Consider the following 22,659-nt stretch of genomic DNA (forward strand, 5'->3'; position numbering starts at 1 on the left):
ATGAAGGATCATTCAATTATAGAGCAAAATTTGATACTACCTTTTTGTCTTCTGAATATCCAAAATCCAAGAGAAATCAAAAGGATTGCAATTAATGTTGAAAATGATGCAATAAGTGGTACAAACAAATCCCTTTTTTTGTCGGCAGCTACAAACAAATTCTTCTTTCCGCATGATTCCGTCGTACAAAGTTCAGGATTATCTTCTTTTTTTGTGAGGTTAAGTTCAGGATTATGATCCACACTGAAAGAAGTCAAAGATTATAATATATTACTTATCATATTATTGGTGATATTTGCATTATATACAAATTCAGATAACAGGCTAAACACTTGCAAAAATTACAGCCAAGTTTAAAATTAGAATAAAGGTCTCTTGATACGCAAAAGAATTAGTATTAGTATAAAAACAATACTCTTTAGTTACTAGTTACTAGTTAATTTTTATTTGGTTTTGTCTTATACTCCCCCGTCTCATTATATAAGCACAATTTTGCACTCACAAAAGAGGTTACTAGATTATTTTTTATTTTGTTTTTTAAACAACGGACAACACAAACAAAATAATATAAATTTACAACAATACCTTGTTGATATATAGACATACAGAGACCAACTATCAAAATGGTCATTGAAATTGTATGGATTGATCATTTTAATCCTTAAAATTTACAAATTGGCAAAAACATCCATAAATTTGTGACCGTTATACTACATGGGCTGAAATGTTAAGTGCATGTGACAAAAAAAAAAAAAAAAAAAAAAGTGCATGTGTGGCACACCACATACGCAGACATGATTGTGACACTGCCATATTGACGAAACTTAAGAATTGGATTTTCTTCTTCAATACCATATAAGCTTGTCATGTACTCTTAGGTTTTGCTGGAAGTTTGGAGGGAAGGGGAATGAAAGGTTTTGAAGGATGGAAAATATATATGAGGGAAAATGAAGAAATCTTTCAAAAAATTTAAAAGAGTAGGTTTTTAATGATATTAATGCATATGATTACCATATTTTTAATTTTAAAAATATTATAACAACACAGATTAAATTTGAAAAATTCATATAAACCCTTCAAACCCCCCCCAAAAAAAAAAAAAAAAAAAAATTATCCTCCAATGCAATTGTTTAGTTCCCTCAAATGAGGAGGGTTTCATATTATGAAGAAAAGTTAACCCCCCAAAGCACTCACCTCCTATTTTCTTCAAGCCTTCCCCTCCAAACTCACAAACAAAGCCTTAGAAATCGTGGTTTATCCTAACACAACTTGATAAAACTGGCTTGTGAGGTGAGGATTACCGGACAAAACTGACTTGTGAGGTGAGTATTACCCCCACTGATAACTGCATTGTCAGACCATCTCTTATCCGATGTGGGACTCTTAACAAACTCTATCATGACAAGGACTGGACATTTGGAGCATGGACATAAATGGTGGGTGATCCAATAACGGAAACCTGATAGCAGCTGGCCCAACAAATTTTGGAAAGGCTTTGATAACATCTGAGAAATTGTGGTTGGGCCTAATAAGACAACACAAAACCGGCTTGTGAGGTGAGAATTGCCACACTTATAAACACATTGTCAGGTCATCTCTTATCCGATGTGCCACTCTTTAACATGTATTGTTATGCCTTACGTTGTATTGTTCTGTTCCATACTTAACTTTTAGAAGATCAAACGTACCCATAATTACTAACTAGAATTAACTAACTAGCTAGTTTTAACATAGCGAAGGTGGTAGCTTGATACTCAAGCTATATAAATAAGATGCATATATTGACATGACGGATGAGGATCTACATTTTCAAATGAATGGTAGACAAATAATAGAAATTGACATATTTGGAGCTTTGAGGATAGAAAATACCTCAATGACAGTGAACCATTTTTTGATCTTTCAAGGAGTCCAGTTGGAACTATCCCTCTAAGTTGATTCTTTCCCACGTTTCTTCAAACACAAGACAAATAAATATGACACCCTTTTATCTTTTATACTAATTAATAATCAATGAAATTACATTTTAATCCATTGACATGGGACTTACAAGACTTTTAATGATTGCAGTTGCATCAAAGAGTCAGGTAAGGGACCGTTTAAACTATTGTTTGATAAATCCCTGAAAGGAAACAATGGAAATGCATAGTTACAATTTTGAATCTACATTAAATAGTGAACGATAATAATAACCAAAATAGATTTGTAATACCTTGTCTATACTTTGATATATATTTGAGATTTCAAAAGATTTGAAATAATAATATGATATATAATCATGTAATATTTCAATCACACTTAATTTGATAATAGAGAAAGGAAATTTAAGTTCTTCCCTCAATTCCAAAATCCACCATTTGAACTTACAAGTACTCTAACATAGTGAGATTTGAGATGAAAGATGATATCTGCCCTGTCAATCCAGATGAAGACAAATTCCTAGTTGGGTTCCATTTTCAAATATAGTTTCTGTTAGAGGATAATTGAGGTTGTTGAATTTATGAAATGGTTTATTTCAGGGATTGTAAACTTACAAAGATAGGATTCTTGGGCCGCCAATCAGATAATGCATACTACAGTTTAGGCCTTCCCACATGTATGCTTCAGGGTAACATGGATCTCCTTGCCAATTTCTTTCCACCCCATAAGCATTCTTGATGTTTGTGATAGTATCAACTAGTATTTGGCATTAAAAAAAAAAAACAGTTCAAAAGGATTTCAAGCCAATTTGCATATAGTTTACTTTATACCACAGATGGCACTGAAAAATCATATACTATCTAGAAACTTTTGATAAAATCACAGGAATTAAGAAAATTTGATGACTATTAGTATTGTCTAACAAATTTTTTTTTTTTTGAGGGGGCCTATATTTAAAGATGTTTTTCAAAAAAGTAAAGACTAGCTTACCATCATCTTGTAGACTATCAAATCCTGAAATGTCATTTAGTTTATAAAACTCAAAGGCATTCAGGATCGGTGGAAGGGTTGAATCCTCTGTCCTAAAAAGGGAAATTTTATACCTTTTTGCTCCAGTCAAAGGTTTTCGACTAAAAAAGGTATCTACTGACCGGTATACAGGTATTACAGGTCCATACAAAAACTTGCCATTCACTGTGATGTTGAATGATCTAGTTTCATTTTCTGCCAGCTCTTCAACCTCATTAAAGTGCATGATTATGTAGTATTGTTCATATACATTACCCTGATGCAAATGAAATTGTAAAGGGGCACTGGCATTTACTGGTGTAACAGCAGTGCTCATCACAATTGCTGGTAGTTTATAATAATTCTGATCTAGATCATCACTGTTAAGTGAGGTGCTTAATCGTCTCCAATCACTGGATAATTCATAAGGCGACCACATACGATCATGAACATCATCTTTGTACCTGTTGTTTATACATGACCAAAAAAATTGTCAATAATAAGACATTGATGTTACTCCCTCCATCCTTAATAATAAACACACATTGAGAAAAAGTTTTATTCGTACATATTAGCCCTTATACAAATTACTAGATGAATCTAGTTTTTTTTTTCTAAACAAACCTGTAATTAATACTACTGACCTTCTCTTAAAATATATATGAATATTAATGTCCTGCTACGTACATACTAGCTAGCTGACTCCATGCAATGTATTCTTCTTACCTGCAACCTTTGCCTGTGGTGGAACCTATATCGAATCTCTCCACGAGTGATAATGGTGAAGCTGAGTACGTGGGATGATCATTAGAATTGTTCAAAGTCCTCAATTCTATAACTGAAATGAATGGAGTTCCATTTCCAGTGTTAACAAGACATGGTTCTATGTAGTCTAGTGATGGAGTGTATATGATCTCCTTGATTGTGGTGCGTGATAAATTTGTGAACTTCACTGTATCCCACACATTAGGTCCAAAATGAAGATCAAATTGTGGTGGATCATTTAGATTATCATAGTTTCCATAATAGAAAGTAGCTCTGATTAAATATTGAATATCCATGTTTACATTTATTCTGTAGCAATTTCTCACTCCACTTGGAAAGCTCCTTACAAAATGTAGTTGCTGTTGATGAGTAATCTTCTCTGCAGGTGCTATACTCATTCTTACACCTGTTCTTATGAATTCAGCATCTGAAATGTAATTTATGCTTGTGATATTGTCACTGTAGTTTGAATTTTCAGGTATGCCACAATCTATGCTAATGAATCCTGACAAGAGATATATGTAGCAACAAAGAAAACTTCAGCTATAACAATATTAAGTAGTAACAACTAACAACTATATATGTGACATTAAGCGACATTATACAAATTAATAACCCAAACCTGATTGATCCTGAGCTTGTATCAAAACTAAAATAGTAAGGGCACCAAGCAACACTAAAACAAAATGCAAAAAGATTTCCATCATTGTTTGCTTCATTAGGAATATAATTAATGAATGATCAGTGTTAATGCTATACAACGCAGCATTTATACCGCTAGAGAGTCAAATTTGCTTCAATTTACAAAACTTGTAGAAATCGATGCCATATTTGAAAAAGAAGAGAACGCGGTTTCATGCCTTCACATGTTGAGTTTGATAATGAATCAAAAATATTAAATGTAAATTGGTATTGTGAATTTGTTATTAGTTTGTGATGAAGAATAATATGGAAGTCTCTAGAATGGTGAAGAATAATATGGAAGACTCTAGAATACTGGGGAATAATAAGGAAGCTACTAGAAACTACTAAATAAGCACTAGGGAAGTCTTAACTTTTCTAGATCCTTCTAGGCTTATGTACTATAGTATCCATATCTCTAGACTTTTCTTTGTTTCTAGATATTTCTAGTTTGTAATGGAGAGCCTTCCTAGAGTAGTATAAATAAGGCTCACCATCTAGTGTTTTGACATACTCAAGATAATCAAGCATTGAATGATTCAAGTAATATAACTTTTCCTTGAGAATATTAGAGTGTTTCTCTATTTTCTCTACCTTTCCTTTTGTCCCTGAGCCAGATTTGGCATCAGAGCTGGTTACGATACCACGGAGTTGAGTTTGAGCGAAGAAATCAACGGAAAGTGAGTTTTCAAGTGAGCAAGGTGTTGCTTTCTTAAAACTTCACTTTGCGGCCATTTGTTCGCGAAACTACGTCGAAGTTGAGTTTGAGCGAAAAAAATCAACGGAAAGTGAGTTTTCAAAAGAGCAAGGAGTTGCCTTTGTGAAACTTCACTTTGCGGCCATTTTGTTCGTGAAACTAGCACCGTCATTTTGTTTGGAAAGTGAAGAAAACCCTTGGTTAACAAGTCTTCACCACCAACAAAATTACCGCTCACCACCACAATCTTCACCAAATAGTTTGTTGAACCTTCATCGTTAAAATGCCACCTCGAAGACAAAATGAAAGAAGTCTGCAAGAGATGGAAGATATGAGGCGACAAATTCAACAACTACAAGAGATCATTAATGCCCAACAAGCCCTTTTGGAAGCAGAACAAAGGAGATTCGAAGGTGATGTTTCCTATAGTGACTCTTCATCATCTAGAAGCAGTCACTCACAACGACGTCAGCTTCAGATGAATGATATTAAAGTAGACATTCCAGATTTTGAAGGGAATCTACAACTGGATGATTTTCTGGATTGGTTACAAACTATTGAACGTGTATTTGAGTATAAGGAGGTTCCAGAGGAGCAAAAAGTAAAGATTGTTGCTGCCAAGTTGAAGAAACATGCTTTAATTTGGTGGGAAAATCTTAAAAGGAGACGTAAGCGTGAAGGAAAAAGCAAGATCAAGACGTGGGACAAAATGCGTCAGAAACTAACCCGTAAGTATTTACCTCCTCATTATTATCAAGCCAATTTTACTCAAAAATAATTGCCAAAAAAATCTTCATACCAACCTCTTTCCCCCACCAAAAATCATATCGATTATCACAAACCCCTAATCCATCAACCTATTTCCTCATTTAGACCCCAACGTAACACAATCAAAGAGAGGAATACAAATATACCTAAATGTTTCATTTGTCAAGGTTATGGACACATAGCCTTAGATTGTGTGAATCAAAAAGTATTCACCATCGTCAATGAGGAGATAAACAATATTTTTGAAGAAGAAAGAGAAGACGTCTATGAATCATTTGAAGATGAGACGCTGGGAGAACCAATCTATGATGAAGAATATGTTGGTGCTGATATTTGTGAAGTGTTTGACGAAGAGGGAAACATAGATCCAATATATGATGAAAATGGTCTCGATGACATTCATGAAGCCTTTGAAAAGGAGGAGCATAATGAACCAATATATGATGAAGAATATGTTCTTGCTGAATATGGTGAATATTTGGAGACTAAAAAACGTTTCCAAACATCAACAAACAAAGACATGGTTTTTAATGTCATCATCGATAACAAAAGTGGTGAAAATGTTGCATCAAACTATATAGAAGAAGAGTTAAAGTTCCGAATGATTAATCACCAAGATCCATACAAGCTGCAATGGCTCAACAAGGATAACGAGGTAAAAGTATCTCAACACTCCATTATCTCATTTTCCATTGACAAGAATTATAAAGAAAAGGTATGGTGTGATATTATTCCAATGGATACTTGCCACACTCATCTTGGGATGCCATGGCAATATGATCGTCGTGCATTATATGATGGTTATGCCAACATCAACACTTTTGTGAAATATGGTATTAAAATCAAGTTGGCACGTCTACCACTTAATGAATTCATTGAAGGAAAAGAGGAATTCAAGTTACTAGAACTTCTAGTCACAAAGGAACCATTGAAGGAAACAACAAAGTTATGTATGTCCCGTCCAATTCCTAAGCCACCTTGGGAAGTTGTTAGTATGGATTTTTCCTTGGATTACTATGGTGTCTCTGCTACTTTCAATGTTGCTGATCTTTCACCATACTTTGGCGATGAAGAAGACTTTCGACTCGAGGACGAGTCTTCTCCAACCCGGGGAGAATGATGAAGAATAATATGGAAGTCTCTAGAATGGTGAAGAATAATATGGAAGACTCTAGAATACTGGGGAATAATAAGGAAGCTACTAGAAACTACTAAATAAGCACTAGGGAAGTCTTAACTTTTCTAGATCCTTCTAGGCTTATGTACTATAGTATCCATATCTCTAGACTTTTCTTTGTTTCTAGATATTTCTAGTTTGTAATGGAGAGCCTTCCTAGAGTAGTATAAATAAGGCTCACCATCTAGTGTTTTGACATACTCAAGATAATCAAGCATTGAATGATTCAAGTAATATAACTTTTCCTTGAGAATATTAGAGTGTTTCTCTATTTTCTCTACCTTTCCTTTTGTCCCTGAGCCAGTTTGTTTACTTAAAAACATGCAGTAGCAAAATTAGAATCCTAAAACAGTTCCATCCAAATTGTACCTAAACAGGATTTTGGGTTTGTATGTAGTAGGTTCTACTTATCATTTCTTGCATCACTTTATCTCCTTTGTTATTTTTGCAGTGCATCAGTTGAAGAAATAATAATTATCCAGTGCACTCTTCCATTGCTTAATTCTTTTATATTTAGTATGGAAGAACACACTTTAGGGTTCTGACAAATACAAGCCCTCCCAACTATAATATTGGGCATTATCCATCGATTGCGCTCTTTGTGGCAAAAACAAGCTTGATTTTGTCGATGACACTATTCGAATTCCTTATAAGTTTGATCTGAGTTACTAAGCTTGGAGTCAAGAAGCATTTTAGTTCACTCATGGTTTAAGAACTCAATTGGTCAAAGCATTGTGTTATCGGAAAATGCAGTCAATGCGTAACACGTTTTACATGAACAATTTTCTTAGGGGGGACTTGTGTCAGGCAAAACTTTGGTCATATATAGTTGGTCCTTCCTTTTTTAGGAAAGATAGAACAGGTAATTTCTACTCTACCTCCTCTTTTCACGCTTGCACTCTTGGTACATGGATCATATTGATTCTAGAGCTAGTGACTGACTGCATATGTTCTTCTTTATCTAGTTCATGTAAATTAGCTAATGTTTTGCATATTTCTGATTTTTCCTTTAAACTTTTATCAGCACCAAAATTGTGTAAGGATTTACACTGCACAGTTTGTTACACTAACTCTAAATGTGTCACTTAGGATGTGAGCATAATTGAAGGAATGCATCACTTGTCCTTATATGATGTTATTGCTTCTAACCCCACCACTCAAGCTATAAACATTTCTAGTTTTATTAGTTTACCTCAGCAAGCCCTATGGCATTTTAGGTTAGGAAATATGTCTATTTTACATTCACAACTCCCTTTTATTACTTAAGATCACCATGTTGTTTGTGATGTTTATCACTTTGCTAGACATCGAAATTTACCGTACAATGTTAGTTCAAGTAATTATTTAGGTCCTCATAATTTACGCACACAACGCAGCATTTATACCGCTAGCATTGTAAGAATATAAGGATAATAGAGTGTTTTATTCCTACTAACTTTTTCAAAAATATATTTGGTATGTATTTACAATATTTTGGAAAACTTTATAATAGTAAAGTTAATGAGTATTTACACGTGAATTTATTTTCATTTTCAGTGAAAGTTTTTCCCACCTTTTTCTTTGGGAATGATTGTATTTTCACAAAATCGATTAAAACAAGAATAATATTTACTAAATTAATAACTAACATAAGATTATATATTTTTCATAAAAATATATATTTTTCTATCATTTTATTTTCAAGAATCTACAACGGTAAATTGAAAGAAAAAAGAACACTATATAAATGTAGTCTCCCCTGTCAATTATATCAGTGTCATGTTTTTGATTATATAGTCTATATAGTTAAGATATATGATTGAATATTTATGTAAAAATCTATCATACAGCTTGGCATTTTAATCCTCTCAAAAAATAAATTGGCACTTTTAAGTTTAAGGTTTAATTACTCATTTGGTCCCTTAACTTATTTTTTGGTTTTATTTTGGTACCTTAACTATTAAAAGTTTCGTTTCGGTCCCTTAACTTATTTTTGAGTTTCATTTTGGTCCCTTAACTATTAAAAGTTTCGTTTTGGTTCCTTAACTTATTTTTTGGTTTCGTTTTGGTCCCTTAACTTATTTTTTGGTTTCGTTTTGGTCCCTTAACTCTTCCTCCGTCAACCACTTTGGTCCTTTATGCTAGGATGAATGTATTAGAGTTAAGGGACCAAAACGAAACCAAAAAATAAGTTAAGGAACCAAAACGAAACTTTTAATAGTTAAGGGACCAAAACGAAACCAAAAAGTAAGTTAAGGGAACAAAACGAAACTTTTAATAGTTAAGGGACCAAAACGAAACCAAAAAATAAATTAAGGGACCAAATGAATAATTAAGCTAAGTTTAATTAATGAACTTCTCTTAAATTTAATATGCTTGTGCATAATATTGAACGAATTAGTATTACCGGCCATGTAACCAAAAAAGGAATTATGACCGGCCATGAGAGTGCAGTTAATACTCTTTCCTTCTTTTATCTTTTTGTTTGGGTCAAGTAGTCTAATTTTCCAAAATTCATCTCTTAAAATGAATAAACGGAGAATTCATGCTTCGAAACCCGACCCCTATATATATTATACAATGTTTCTAACAACTGAGTTTAGCTCACGACACCTTTCTTCTTTTATCTTAACACAAGAGAATAGTAGCTCAACATATTATCTAATTTAGAAATAAATTTGTTTCAAGTAATTCTACAATTAATGATCTCGGGCTGTGTAACTCAACGGTAAGTTGGAATACTGAAAAACTGTTATAATGAAGTTAAAGTTCAACCTAACAGTTAATAAATTTTGGGGCCTTTTAAAGAGTGTCTCTTAGTGTATCCCTTGGAGTAGTAGTTACTAGTTAGTTGGCCTTCTAAAGAGTGGACTCACACCCATCCCTTTTTTTTCGTCTCTTGTAGAAGGGTCACAGGAAGCCGTCCATTTACATTAAAAAACAAATAAAAATGTGCTCAAAACTGATCAGAAAAGAGGTGGGAAAAACTGATCCAACATAAAAGTCAAAAAATCAAATTTGAGTTTACACTAATAGTTTACTTTTTTTTAACAAAAAATAATCCCAAAATTGATATTTCCTATTGTTGAATTTCAAAGTTTGTCGATGTATCAGCTAATAGCTCTTAATAATGTTCAGTTTGGTATCACAACAAACCATGAAGAAAAATGGGAAAGCTGATGGGGCTCATGTTTCAGAGTGTTAATTAATGCGCGTAAATAGGATCATAATTTGCAAGAAAAAAATACTAGCCGTTAGAAACCCTATATTGGAGTTGATTTTTTATATTGTCGGAATAGAAGTGCGTCTAGTAATGAATCAAATGTTTAAATGTGGTTCCTTGTCAAGTTAAGAAATGATAATCTAACATGTACGTTCAGTTAAGAACAAGCCAGTATATGTGTTGTCATGTTGTTCACGTATATCATGGAAGATAACTACATCGACACTGTCTTTGAATACTCAGACATGAGACTTTTTATTTGGTTCGTAGTACAAAAAATGTATTTTCTGATGAAAGGTTTTGTCCAATACAATTAACTTGAAGTTCAAGGTTTTGAAAAATCAGTAACGTGCAAAGAAATTAATGTAACATTCAGTAAGTAAAGTGAATGACTTGAAAAGTAAATGTGCGGAAAAGGTAAATAACTTGAAAATAAAAAAAGAAAAATTGAATACTTAATCATGTACATATAATCGACGATCTTTTAAGTGTTAAATGTGATTTCTAAAATGCATTAAGCAACCGTTATTATAGTGCATCTAGACCCCTATTTAGAAACTATGGCAAATACCACCGACGTAGATGTTGGCCATGTATCCTATGCTAATAACGTTCTTCGATACTGCATTGTTATCCAAGGAAGACATTACTTCGGCGCGCGTATGTCTTGATAATAAATGCTCTTACTGTCGATAAGTTTCATTGTTGAATAAGACTTGTTACTTTTTTATTTATGTACTATGTCCACAAACCTCGTTTTGCACTTTACATGTACTTGATTGTTCCTTTGTTTTTTTTCCGTGAAAAAAAAAGAATATAAATAAATTTGTCTTGCCGATACAATTTAATAAAGTCAGCAACCTTTTTCAAAATCCATGTTATCACATCAACATATTTGAGAGCACCTTGCAAAATAAGAGAATAGTTTAGATTCTGTTTGTGAAAATCTTTTACTTCGGAAACCTTAACGGACTTGTTACTTTTTTCTTCATATTATTTGGTGTCAAGATCATGATTTTCTAGGAAGTAGAGTAAGAAATGTATTATTAGAAATGTAAAAGTGAGTTACATATTAATTAGATTAGTTAGCACATAGTTGATATAATTAACATGGGACTAGCTTTTACATGTTAGTTATACTATATCATGTATCTTCCTCTTCTGATCAGGTTAAACTTTTCTGACAGTTGGTCCTTCCTTTTCTAGGAAATATACAACAAGTAATTTCTACACTGCCTCCTCTTTTCATGATTCCACTCTTGGTTCATGGATCACTGATTCCAGTCCAGTGCCAATGAATATATATTAATCTAATTTTGCATATTTCTGATTTTTCCTTTAATCTATTATCAGTACCAAAAATGTGTCACTCAGGATTTGAGCAGCTAGAAAATAATTGCTTCTGGTGAGATGATTGAAGGAATGTATCCCTTGTGAATAGATGTTGTTGCTGCTTCTGCCTTCCATTCAAGCTACAAGCCTTGCCAATTTTATTAGTTTACCACAACAAGCCCTGTGGCATTTTAGGTTAGGAAATATGTTCAATTTACATTCACACTTCCTTTTTTCACTTTAGATCACCATGGTCTGTGTGATGTTTGTCAGACATCGAAATTTACCATATAATGTTAGTTCAAGTAAAACTTTGTATCCTTATGAACTTTTACACTTTGATATTTGTTTTCCAATTTCAGTGCCTTCTATTCATGGCAACAAATTTTTCTTACTGCTCTTGATGATTTCAGTCGCTTTACTTGGATCATTCTCCTTAAATCAAAAAGTGAATCTAGAGAACAAGTACAAATGAAAAATTGAACTTAATTTATATTAAGCTGCAACTAGGGGTGGGCAAAAATAACCAAAAACCAATTCGAACCGGTTAACCGAACCGAACCGTATCAGAATTAACTGAACCATTTAACCAATTCTTGAACCGAACCATTATTTTGATAACAATTCATTAACCGAACTGAACCGTTAGTAACCACAATTATCCGAACCGAACCAAACCGAACCATTAGCCTTATCTATTTTAAAAACAACTTATTCAAAACAACTTATTTTAAAACAGCTTATTTTATGCAAAACAACTTATTTTAAAAAACAGATTATTTTAAAAAAAGCTTATTCAAAACAACTTATTATAAAAACAGCTTATTTTAAGCAAAACAACTTATTATAAAAAACAGCTTATATTTAAAACAGCTTATTATATAATGTTTCAAAACTTAATGATTATTATGAAATGTGTCATTTTGTATGTCAATTTGATTAGCATTATAATGTGCAGTTGCAGTAATTGTAGAATTTAAAGATTATGTACCATAAGTGTTGCAAATAGGTCATTTAACCGTAAAAATATATCGTTGAACTAAAAAAATTATTCTTAGTAAAGTTACAAATACAAATTTTTTGTAATGATCATCGAATTATAAAATTCTTTCCGTGCATTAAAGCATTGCTCACGCCCGTTAAATTTATTTTGCTGCTTCACAAGCTAAACTTTGAGTATAAGCTAATTAGCTTTGTCATGATCTGCATCTGTAGTTTCCACTTTTTAGATAAGAAGCCGCTGCAAACATCACTAGTTAAAACCGTCAAAATATTTGTTATGAGTTTAAATTGCACCACTGTGCTAGATTCAACTAAATATTGTTCCAAACTAAGTAGTTTTTAAAATAAGTTGTTTTTTAAAATAAGCTGTTTTCACAAAATAAGTTGTTTTGCATAAAATAAGCTGTTTTGAATAAGCTATTTTTTAAAAAGAGATCGTAATAAGCTGTTTTTCATAAAATAAACTTTTTTGAATAAGATGTTTTTTATAATAAGTTGTTTTGCAAAAATAAGCTGTTTTTAAAAATAAGTTTTTTTTTGCATAAAATAAGTTGTTTTAAAATAAGCTGTTTTTTTAGAGAAGTTTTGCATAAAATAAGCCGTTTTTTTTTAAAAGAGATATTAATAAGTTGTTTTGCATAAGATAAGTTGTTTTGAAGAAATAAACTATTCTAGATTTTAATTTTAATTTGTTATTTTTTTTAATAAAAGTGGTTTTATTCATTGGATAAAAAATATTTATTTTGGTTCGGTTTGGTTCGGTTAATAGGTAAGCAAATGGTTAACCGAACCATAACTTAGGTTCAGTTTGGTTACTTCCAAACTTTAAACGGTTCGGTTCAATTTTCCCGAACCATTTTATCAATTTGGTTCAGTTCGGTTCGGTTTTGATGGTTAACCGAACCATGCCCACCCCTAGCTGCAACCACATAACCAATAATGTGTAGCTCGAAGAGTAAATCATAAACTATCTCACATGCAGTGTCTAACCTAAAGCCTTTGTATTTGGAAGGGCTGAACCCTTGATAGTTTCTTGTATATTGTTTCCATTTTCTTCAAAAAGCTCGTTTTACAAACTTTGACACTGATAGAAATTCCTCATAATGATTTCATTCATATAGAAAACACATTAATTGGAGAAGCTAGTAAATTTAAAAAAATAAATAAAATAAAAGAACCTTTCAAAAATTAGATATCAGTCAGTCATCGTGACATTGTAAGTCAGAATATAAGCATGGATCAAATTTTGGTATTTAGAGTAACAACTAACAACTTATTTAATTTTACATGTACATTGTTCTACCTGATAGTTTGGGAGAAATACAATGCTTCTAATTAAGCATCACTCAATCTATTGGAGTTGGCACACAACTCCTTGTATTCCTGGAAGACTTTCAGAATACAAATTATTATATGTAATACAACAAGTACTAATTTACTATGACATTTGGAGTGACACTGGATATATAGGACAAAGAGATCATTATAAATGGTGGTTATCGAGCTGAAAGAGTGGTTTCAGATACAGTAGCTAAAGAAATCATATCATCTATAGCTCTTGTGCTTCCATAGTTTCTCTGAACCATGTCCAAAGATAGACATTCCTTTAGATCTACCAATATTTGGCTCATGTCCGGCCTTTCAATTGCATTCGGTGAAGTGCATGACATGGCAATCTCTACAGCTTTCCATGCTGAATTGATGCTAAATTCACCCTGCAACCTTAAATCAACAACATTTTGAATATCTCCTCCTTCAACTATGGGAATAACCCATTCAAGTATGTGAATGGTTTTTTCAGATGCTTTTATTAGTGCTTTTTGGCCAGTGATCAACTCAAATAGAATAATCCCAAAGCTGTAGATATCGTTTTTCTTATTTGTGTTTCCGGTTCTTTGAAATCTATTATGGAAAAAAACAATTAAACTGCATTAGTGACTGTTATGCTTATGAATTGCTTCTTTTCTTTCATTTTAAAAATTATTGACATAAATAAACAAATATTTTGTCTAGTATCAAGAACTTGTCAAAAACCCAAAAAGCTTTATTTAGAAAGAATAAGAAGTGCAATAGTAAATTAATCTCAACTGTTCTGCAACATTATTACACCCAATCTAGTAAGAAACTAGTATATGCAATTATCTATGGAAATGAAACATATTAATACAACTTTTTGCACACTATCCTGTCATATAATTAATTAGCACTAAAATCTTTGTGCATTCATTTATTTTGCAACTATAAGCTAGCTAATTAAGATTGTATTAAACTATAAATTTACTAATTTAAAAATCGTAAAAAAGTCATGAATTCTACTGCTTGAAATGAATATTTATGCAGAGTAAATATTAAAAAACTATTGAAATTCAGTTTATCAAATTTGACATTTTATATTAGCACTTACTCTGGATCAATGTAACCAAATGTACCAGCAGGGCGTGTGGATATATGAGAATCAACATCGTTACCAAAAGCTCTACTTAGCCCAAAATCAGAAATCTTGGCATGCATATCATCATCTAGTAATATGTTGGATGGTTTCAAATCTCTGTGCATAATAGGTGGTTTACATCCATTATGCAGATACTCCAATCCTGAAAATTATCCACACTAAGTGCAATGTAAGGGTACATAATGCAAGAAAGATTTTGTCATAAACAATACATTACCATATGCTGCATCAACTGCAATGTTAAGTCTCTCATTCCAATTTAAGATCTTTGAATTTTCCACTGCATGCATATAGGCATTTGAATTGAAATCTGAACAGAAAGGTTTCTAAAACGAAAGCATATGAAATTCTAACAATGCCAATCAAATATAATTACCTAATAATTGTTGTTGCAGATTTCCATTAGCCATGTATTCATAAATCAATGCTTTGATTTCACCTTCATTACAATATCCAATGAGGGAGACCAAATTTCTATGATGAACAATTGTTAGAAGTTGTGCCTGCATTAATATTTAAATTTTATCTCTATCAAAGTTAACACTGAAAATAATGCAGGATTCTCGTTTTAAATATTACTTAACTAAACTAAAATTGAATATGTTGTTTTTTTAACTTTAATACAATGTCTAACCTCTGATTGAAATTCCTTATAACCTTGCATTGATGATGGTGAAAGCATCTTAACAGCGACTTGAGTTTGATCCTGTAGAATGCCAAAGTAAACTTTTCCAAATCCTCCTTCTCCAATAATAGTTTTGAAGTTATCAGTAATATTGAGAATTTCAGTGTAACTGAACTTTTGATGTTTTGATTTCATTGAACCCCTTTCCTTAGAACTTGATATAACTACATCAGTGATAAATAAAATAGAATGAAAATATGCAAGAATGTGGGGGGAAAAAATCCGTTGCAGAAAAGAAATAAATTTTATACACTAGATGACACAGGTATAAAACACTGAATAGCTTAAGTTTTACGGAGAGTTGACTCTAATAAATATTAGGAGAAAAAAATTGATTTCATAAATGATTAAGTACCCTTTTTCTAACATAAAACTATAAAATTTACTTAATGAAAGCTCAAGCTGAACATGCAAACCAATGGATTACTACACTACACCATTCATGATATAAACAAGTCCTCGAGGAACTAACTAAAATCAAATTGAAGAGTTCACCCCTATTTACATATCCTTAATTTGCGAATATGATCTCATTTCTATGTCCTTCAAGAAGTACCTGTTTGTCTTCTGAACATCCGAAATCCAAGAGAAATCAAGAGGATTACAATAAATGCTGAAAATGATGCAATAAGTGGTACAAACAATTTCTTCTTCTTTTTGCATGATTCAGTCTTACAAAGACCAGGATTATCATCCACACTGAAAGAAGTCAAAGGTTCTTAGGAATTAGTTATAATATAATAGGTAGATTTGCATTATCTTGCTCCGAGTGAAACTATAAGATTCACATAATTTAAGTAAGGTATTGAGTTCAAGCCTTTTGAATGAATTTATTGTTATAAAGAGCTTTTTAGAAAATCTGTCTTTTTCTTGAATATAATGTGAATTAATATTGCTTTGAGTATGAGGCATACCTCAGTAGTAGTGAACCTGTTTTTGATCTCTCAAGGAGCCCACTTGGAACTAACCCTGTAAGTTTGTTTTTCCCTACATTTCTGCTAACACGTAATAAATAAACATGACACTTTTCTTTTATCTTTTATACTAATAATGAATGAAATTGCATTTGATTCATCGACATGGGACTTACAAGACTTTTAATGATCGCAGTTGCATCAGAAAATCAGGTAAGGGACCGCTTAAGCTATTGTTTGATAAATCCCTGAAAGGAAACAAATTTGATGCAGAATTACAATAAAGAAAGAATCATGTCCTAATCGAGTGGATTTGGTTTCATCATTTAACCGCTTTGATTGAGATTTATCCTAGAAACTGACTAACCGCTTGCAAGAGTAATATCATGATCGATGATCATTGATTTATTCTTAAAAGGTCTTCCCTCAATTCCAAAAGTCTTCATCCAAATATATTTTAGTTTGTTCTTTACTTATCAAATGAGATTAGGAACTCACAAGTATTGTAACATAGTGAGCTTTGATATGGATGATGATATCTCCCCTGTCAATCCACTTGAAGACAAATTCCTGGTTGCATTTCCAAATATAACTTCAGAGGATAATTGTAGTTTTTGAAACTTACAAAGATATGATTCTTGGAATGTTATTGTAACATAGTGAGCTTTGTTTAAGGAATTGTATACTTACAAAGATATGATTCTTGGGATGTTATTGCCATCAATACTGCAGTTTAGGCCTTCCCACACGTAATTCACAGGGGCACATGGATCTCCTTCCCAATTTCTAGTCAGCCCATAAGCATTCTTGATGTTTGTGATAGTATCAACTAGTATTTCGTATTAAAAAAAAGGATTACTTTATACCATAAATTACTCTATAAATTCATATACAACCTTCGTCCCTAAATATTTTAAATTTGTTGACTATTCGTAATGTTTTACAACCATATATGAAAGAGAATTAGTTTATGTTTTCATCGTAGTCGTTGTTATAGAATGCAGTTGAAAATATACCAAAAGATTGTTATATTTAGGGATGAAGATAGTATGGTTTTCATATAAACTAAAGGACTAACTTACCATCATCCTGATGAGTTTCTGATTGTGAGAAGTCTTTTACTTTATAAATCTCAAAGGCATTGAGGATTGGTGGAAGGGTTGAATTCTCTGTCTTAGTCAGGGAAATTTGATAGCTTTTGGCTCCAGTCAAAGGTGTTGGACTAAATATTGTATATGTTTCCCGGTATCCTGGTATCACAGGTCCATGCCGATGATTTCCATTCACTGAGAGATTGAATGCTCTAGTTTCATTTTCTGCCAGCTTCTCAACCTCATTGAAGTGAAAATATGTGTAGTATTGGTCATTTACATTATCTGTTCCCCATTCGAATTGTAAAGGGGCACTGGCATTTAGTGGTGTAACAGCAGTGCTCATAACAGTTGCTGGTGGTTCGTAATCATTCTGAACTAGATCATCATTGTTAAGTGAGGTGCTTAATCGTGCCCAATCAATGAATCCGTAAGGAAACCAGATGCGGTCAAAAACATCATCTTTGTACCTGTTGTTTGTACATGACCAAGAAAATTATCAATAAATTGACTTTGATATCATTAATTAATAAATTTAAATGTAATCTCGATCCCTCTATTTTGACAAAAATTAACCTTCGTTCCCAATTTTTACGAGAATTTTGGTCCAATTTTGACAAAAACTTAGCATGATTTATTTGTACCCGGCCATTTTTTTATTACATGACATCATCATTAATAATTTGTGGCACAGCTGAGTTGAGGATCTTGAATTGAAACGGTGCTGCCTTTGCAAAATCAAGCTTCTCAAGCTCAACAACCATGAGATCTCGAAGCTTCTTTGAGAGACGAAGATCGAGGATTGGGTGTCGGAGGAGCTATGTGGAGCGGTGGAGGTTGAAGAGTTGTTGTACCACATCACTGCTACATCATTAATGATGATACCACGTCATAAAAAATGGTGGAGGACCAAAAAAATACCATGGGGAGACTAAAAGTATTCTTACCTGCATGCAACCTATTCATACCTGTATTCTAAGTTTGTGATGGAACCTACATCTAATCGGAAGAAGTTGGTTAATACAGATTTAGCTGAGTATGTGACATAAGCTGTATTGTTCAAAGGCCTCAATTCTATAGCTGAAATGAATGGAGTCCCTTTTCCTGTGTTAACAAGACATGGTTGTATGTAATCTAGCGACGGAGTGTAAATGATTTCCCTGAATGTGAAGAGTGATGCATTGGAGGACAACTTCACTGTATCCCACACATTAGCTCCAAAGTGAAGATCAAATTGTGGTGGCTTGTTTAGATTATCATAGTTTCCATAAAGAAAAGAAGTTCTGATAAAATATTTAGTACCACTTGTTACACTTATGTTGTAACAGTTTCTCACTCCACTTGGAAAGCTTCTCACATATTCTAGTTGCTGTAGAGAAAACTTATCTGTACGTGCTATCCTCTTGCTTACACCAGTATCTATGAATTTGGCATCTGATATGTAATTTATGCCTGTCTTCGATGAAGAATAGTTCAAATTTTCAGGTAGACCACAATCTAAGCTAATGAATCCTGATATATATAAATTGAGGAACAAATTAAGATATATAACTTCAACTACAATAATTACTAGTGATTAATATGTGACATAAAGCAGCTATAAGCAAATTTATAAACAAACCTGATTGATCTTGAGCTTTTATTAAAACAAAGAATACCAAAAGAAAATGCAGTACCGTTCCCATCATTTTTTGCTTATATTATTGATGAGTGATATTCCTATACAACGAAGAATTTATAATGCTAGAGAGTTGCATCTCGCTTCAATTTATTTATGTAAACAACTGCCTTTATTTTATGAGTAAATCATATTCGCCTCCTTATAACCTTAAATTACACCCACCTTATCTCTTATGTTATAAAAACCTAAAATAAATTATACCGACTTCTTTAAGAAATGCTTGAATTATAATTTTCTCCTTTAAGAAATTATTTATGTACTACACTTTAATCCATTTTAACAAACATAAATATATATTTTTATTTTTTTTTAATCCACCATTCAGAAAAGTTCGTGCTCCCTAAGAAAAGTTTAAATTACACTCATCTACTTTATTATGTTATGAAAACCTAAAATAAATTATACTCGCTTCTAAAAAAAATGCTTAAATTACAAATATATGTATTCGAGTTTTGATTATAATAAAATGAAAACGCACTCTTTTAATCCTCAATTGTGCATTATACTTTCTTTTCTTCTTTTTTTACAAGAATTGTGGGTTATACTTTCATTGGTTTACTATTAAAAATTAAAATTAAAATATTAGGGAGAGAAGTGTATATTTTAACATAAAAGGTGAGAATGGAGTAATTGAAGTGTGTTAGCATCTTAAAAAATACTTTATTAATATGTTTTACATAAAAGAATAGGGGATTGTATATTCTAACATAAGAGAGGAGAGTAGTGTACTTTAAGCATCTATGAAAGAGGAGAGTAGTTTTTTTATATATTTTTTTTGGAGGAGCTGCTGTTAATTATATTAGTGTCATTATTTGAGCATTTCCTTCCGTTTGGAGGTCTTTGGGGTTTTTCCAACAAGTCTCATTTGTCTTTTAATATTATATGCTGTTTTTAATTTTAAGTATTTTGTTTGGAGGTTAAATCTTTTCTTATTTTTTCATGTTGTGACATAATTTTATTTTTCTTAACTACTTTGTGGTAGTATATGTGGATCGTCTTTTTGTAATCTTTGAATACTTCAATTTCCTTTGGCACACCTAGAGGACGTGTGTTGGTTTTTTAAATATTTTGTTTAGCATCTTAAAAAAAAAATTATTAGTGTCATTTTTAGAATTTCTTTTATGCAACTTAGCATTTTAAGATAAGAAATGAATTTCAATTAAATTTCAAATCCTGCGTCCAAAAAAAAAAATTAAAATGCTTGCAACTGTACTTATCCAGTTATCCTCTCGCATATAGAAAAATTGTAAAAGTATTAAAATATTATTAAACGAATATAGTCAGCTGTAAGGTAGAGTTGACATCCGATCTTAACCAATGAGAGTATGTCTCCATCATCTATACCTTCCAAGCAATAAATTTGTTGTAGGTACTTTCCAATATATTGTTCTTGATTAATTGATTTACTTTTTAAAAATCAATTAATCACAAAAAAATATATTAAGAAATGCTTTTAAAAGTCATTTTTTTTATAGACGCATCTCAAAGTATTTGTTAGTAATGCTAGTCAAATAAAATTGTCTGTTTATATTGCTTAATTAAACTTTTAGTCCAAATTTTTAAAATTTTACTTTTTAATACTTTAAAAAAATTCCTATGTTAAAAAATATACTTTAAAAATTTTCTTCGAGTTTTTGTCCTCAAAAATTTTCTAAGCTTAATTATACTTCTACATTCGGGAATCATGCTCGCCCAAAAACTAAATCTTACCTGGGTAAAATTTAAAATGGAATCCACATTTGTTATTGATATGGTTATGGTTAATACTAAGTCTACTCAAGTTTCGTTTATTCAAACTCTCCTACAAACAAATGTAGAACTTTCTTCATGGAGAACTCTTACCTATCATATCATATCATATTTAAAGAGAAGCAAACAAATGTGAAGACCTTACTAACAAGGGGCGTGTCTCACAAGAGTTACTATAAATTATATTTTCCCATCATATTTAAAGGGAGACGAACAGATATGCTTCTCCTCTCAAAAAAACAGATATGGTTCTACATTCTTCAAAAAAAAAAAAAGATATAGTTCAACATCTACCTTGTTTCATGAGTATTTAAAACTAACATAAGAAACCTTTAGGTCTCTTACAAAAATATTTTAGGACAATTGGATCCCCGGTTTTATTTTAAAATTCCTGATTATAAAATTTCTTATTCTTCCTCCTTCATTCCCCCCTATCTTTTCCTTCATTTTCTTTTAAATTCCTAAATAAAAATTCATTTTCTTTCTAGATGTTTTTGCTGGTTGTATTCTGTTTAAAATATTCTTGTATTTTGTTCGTATCGTAGTACTTATATTATTTTGGGTTAAATATATTTTCGGGTTTTATAAATATTTTCATTTTTCTCTTTAGTCATCTTAAAAAATTTCTTCGAAAAAGTCCCCCAAACGTTTTTCATCCACACTTTTGGTTCTTGCTTTTAACTCAAGTCATGTGTATCATTCCCATATTTTAATGAGTTTTTTGCAATAAATTTTAGAATATTATAAAAATCACTCATACAAAAATAGAATTTTTTAACATAACATGAATTAAAATTAATTTGTCATGTGTATCATTCATATATTTAAATGAGTTTTTGCAATAATTTTTAGAATATTATAAAAACCTCTCACGAAAAAATATAATTTTTTTAACCTAACATGAATTAAATATTAATTTTTAGCGCCAAAAACATTAAAATTCATATTTAATTCATCTCGCTGTTAAAAAAGGTTTAAACCTTTGCTTGATAGAATTCTACAATGTACTAACAAGACTCCGGAAAAAAAAAATCAAAATTTTAAATTATCTGACTTAAATATAGACTGGATATATTAGTTATTAAATGAACTTTAAAAATTGTTTTTTGTTAAAAAAATGTGACCGGAGGGAGTACACATGAGTTGACTTAAAAGTATGGATCAAAAGTGGTGATGAAAAAAATTTTAGGGACTAAAAGTTAAAGAAAATTTTAGAAGAACTAAAAAAAATTAAAATATTTATATAGACAAAAAACAAATTAACCCTATTTTTTTAATACTCAAGTCATTATCTTTCTGGTATACATTTGTGACAATAATTAATATTTAATATATTAAAAAAATTGTTCAATTGCTACACAATTTTATTTTATTCTTTTGATTTATCATCTTATTATGTGACTTAAAAAATAAAAAATCTTATTAAGTTATGGAGAGAGTAGATTTTCTAAACATCTTCATTGGCAAATTGAATTATTTTTTTTGAAGGATCTTCATTGGCAAATTGATAAACAACCAACCATTGGGTAATTAAT

At 31.5% G+C, this 22,659-nt stretch overlaps 1 protein-coding gene across 2 annotated transcripts; it reads right to left on the reverse strand.

The window, feature by feature from the left end:
• Window positions 1–13,745: 13,745 nt before the first annotated feature.
• LOC25500364 (probable LRR receptor-like serine/threonine-protein kinase At1g05700) lies at window positions 13,746–19,497 on the reverse strand. Of its 2 annotated transcripts, none has more exons than XM_013588763.3 (13): window positions 19,316–19,497; window positions 18,663–19,206; window positions 17,686–18,164; window positions 17,294–17,432; window positions 17,102–17,173; window positions 16,780–16,851; window positions 16,604–16,684; window positions 16,246–16,388; window positions 15,639–15,853; window positions 15,381–15,507; window positions 15,222–15,284; window positions 14,957–15,146; window positions 13,746–14,454 (listed from the first exon to the last, which is right to left on the reverse strand). In XM_013588763.3, exons 1-13 carry the CDS (start codon window positions 19,380–19,382, stop codon window positions 14,049–14,051), a joined length of 2,598 nt encoding a protein of 865 aa, XP_013444217.1. In that variant the 5' UTR covers window positions 19,383–19,497; the 3' UTR covers window positions 13,746–14,048. The 2 variants fall into 2 exon arrangements, with proteins under 2 accessions (XP_013444217.1, XP_024629142.1); XM_024773374.2 differs by lacking the exon at window positions 19,316–19,497 and adding an exon at window positions 18,339–18,555 and having other exon boundaries at window positions 18,642–18,773.
• Between the last annotated feature and the right edge of the window lie 3,162 nt (window positions 19,498–22,659).

This window comes from Medicago truncatula, chromosome 8, assembly GCF_003473485.1.
Source record: "Medicago truncatula cultivar Jemalong A17 chromosome 8, MtrunA17r5.0-ANR, whole genome shotgun sequence".
Classification (NCBI taxonomy): Eukaryota; Viridiplantae; Streptophyta; class Magnoliopsida; order Fabales; family Fabaceae; genus Medicago; species Medicago truncatula.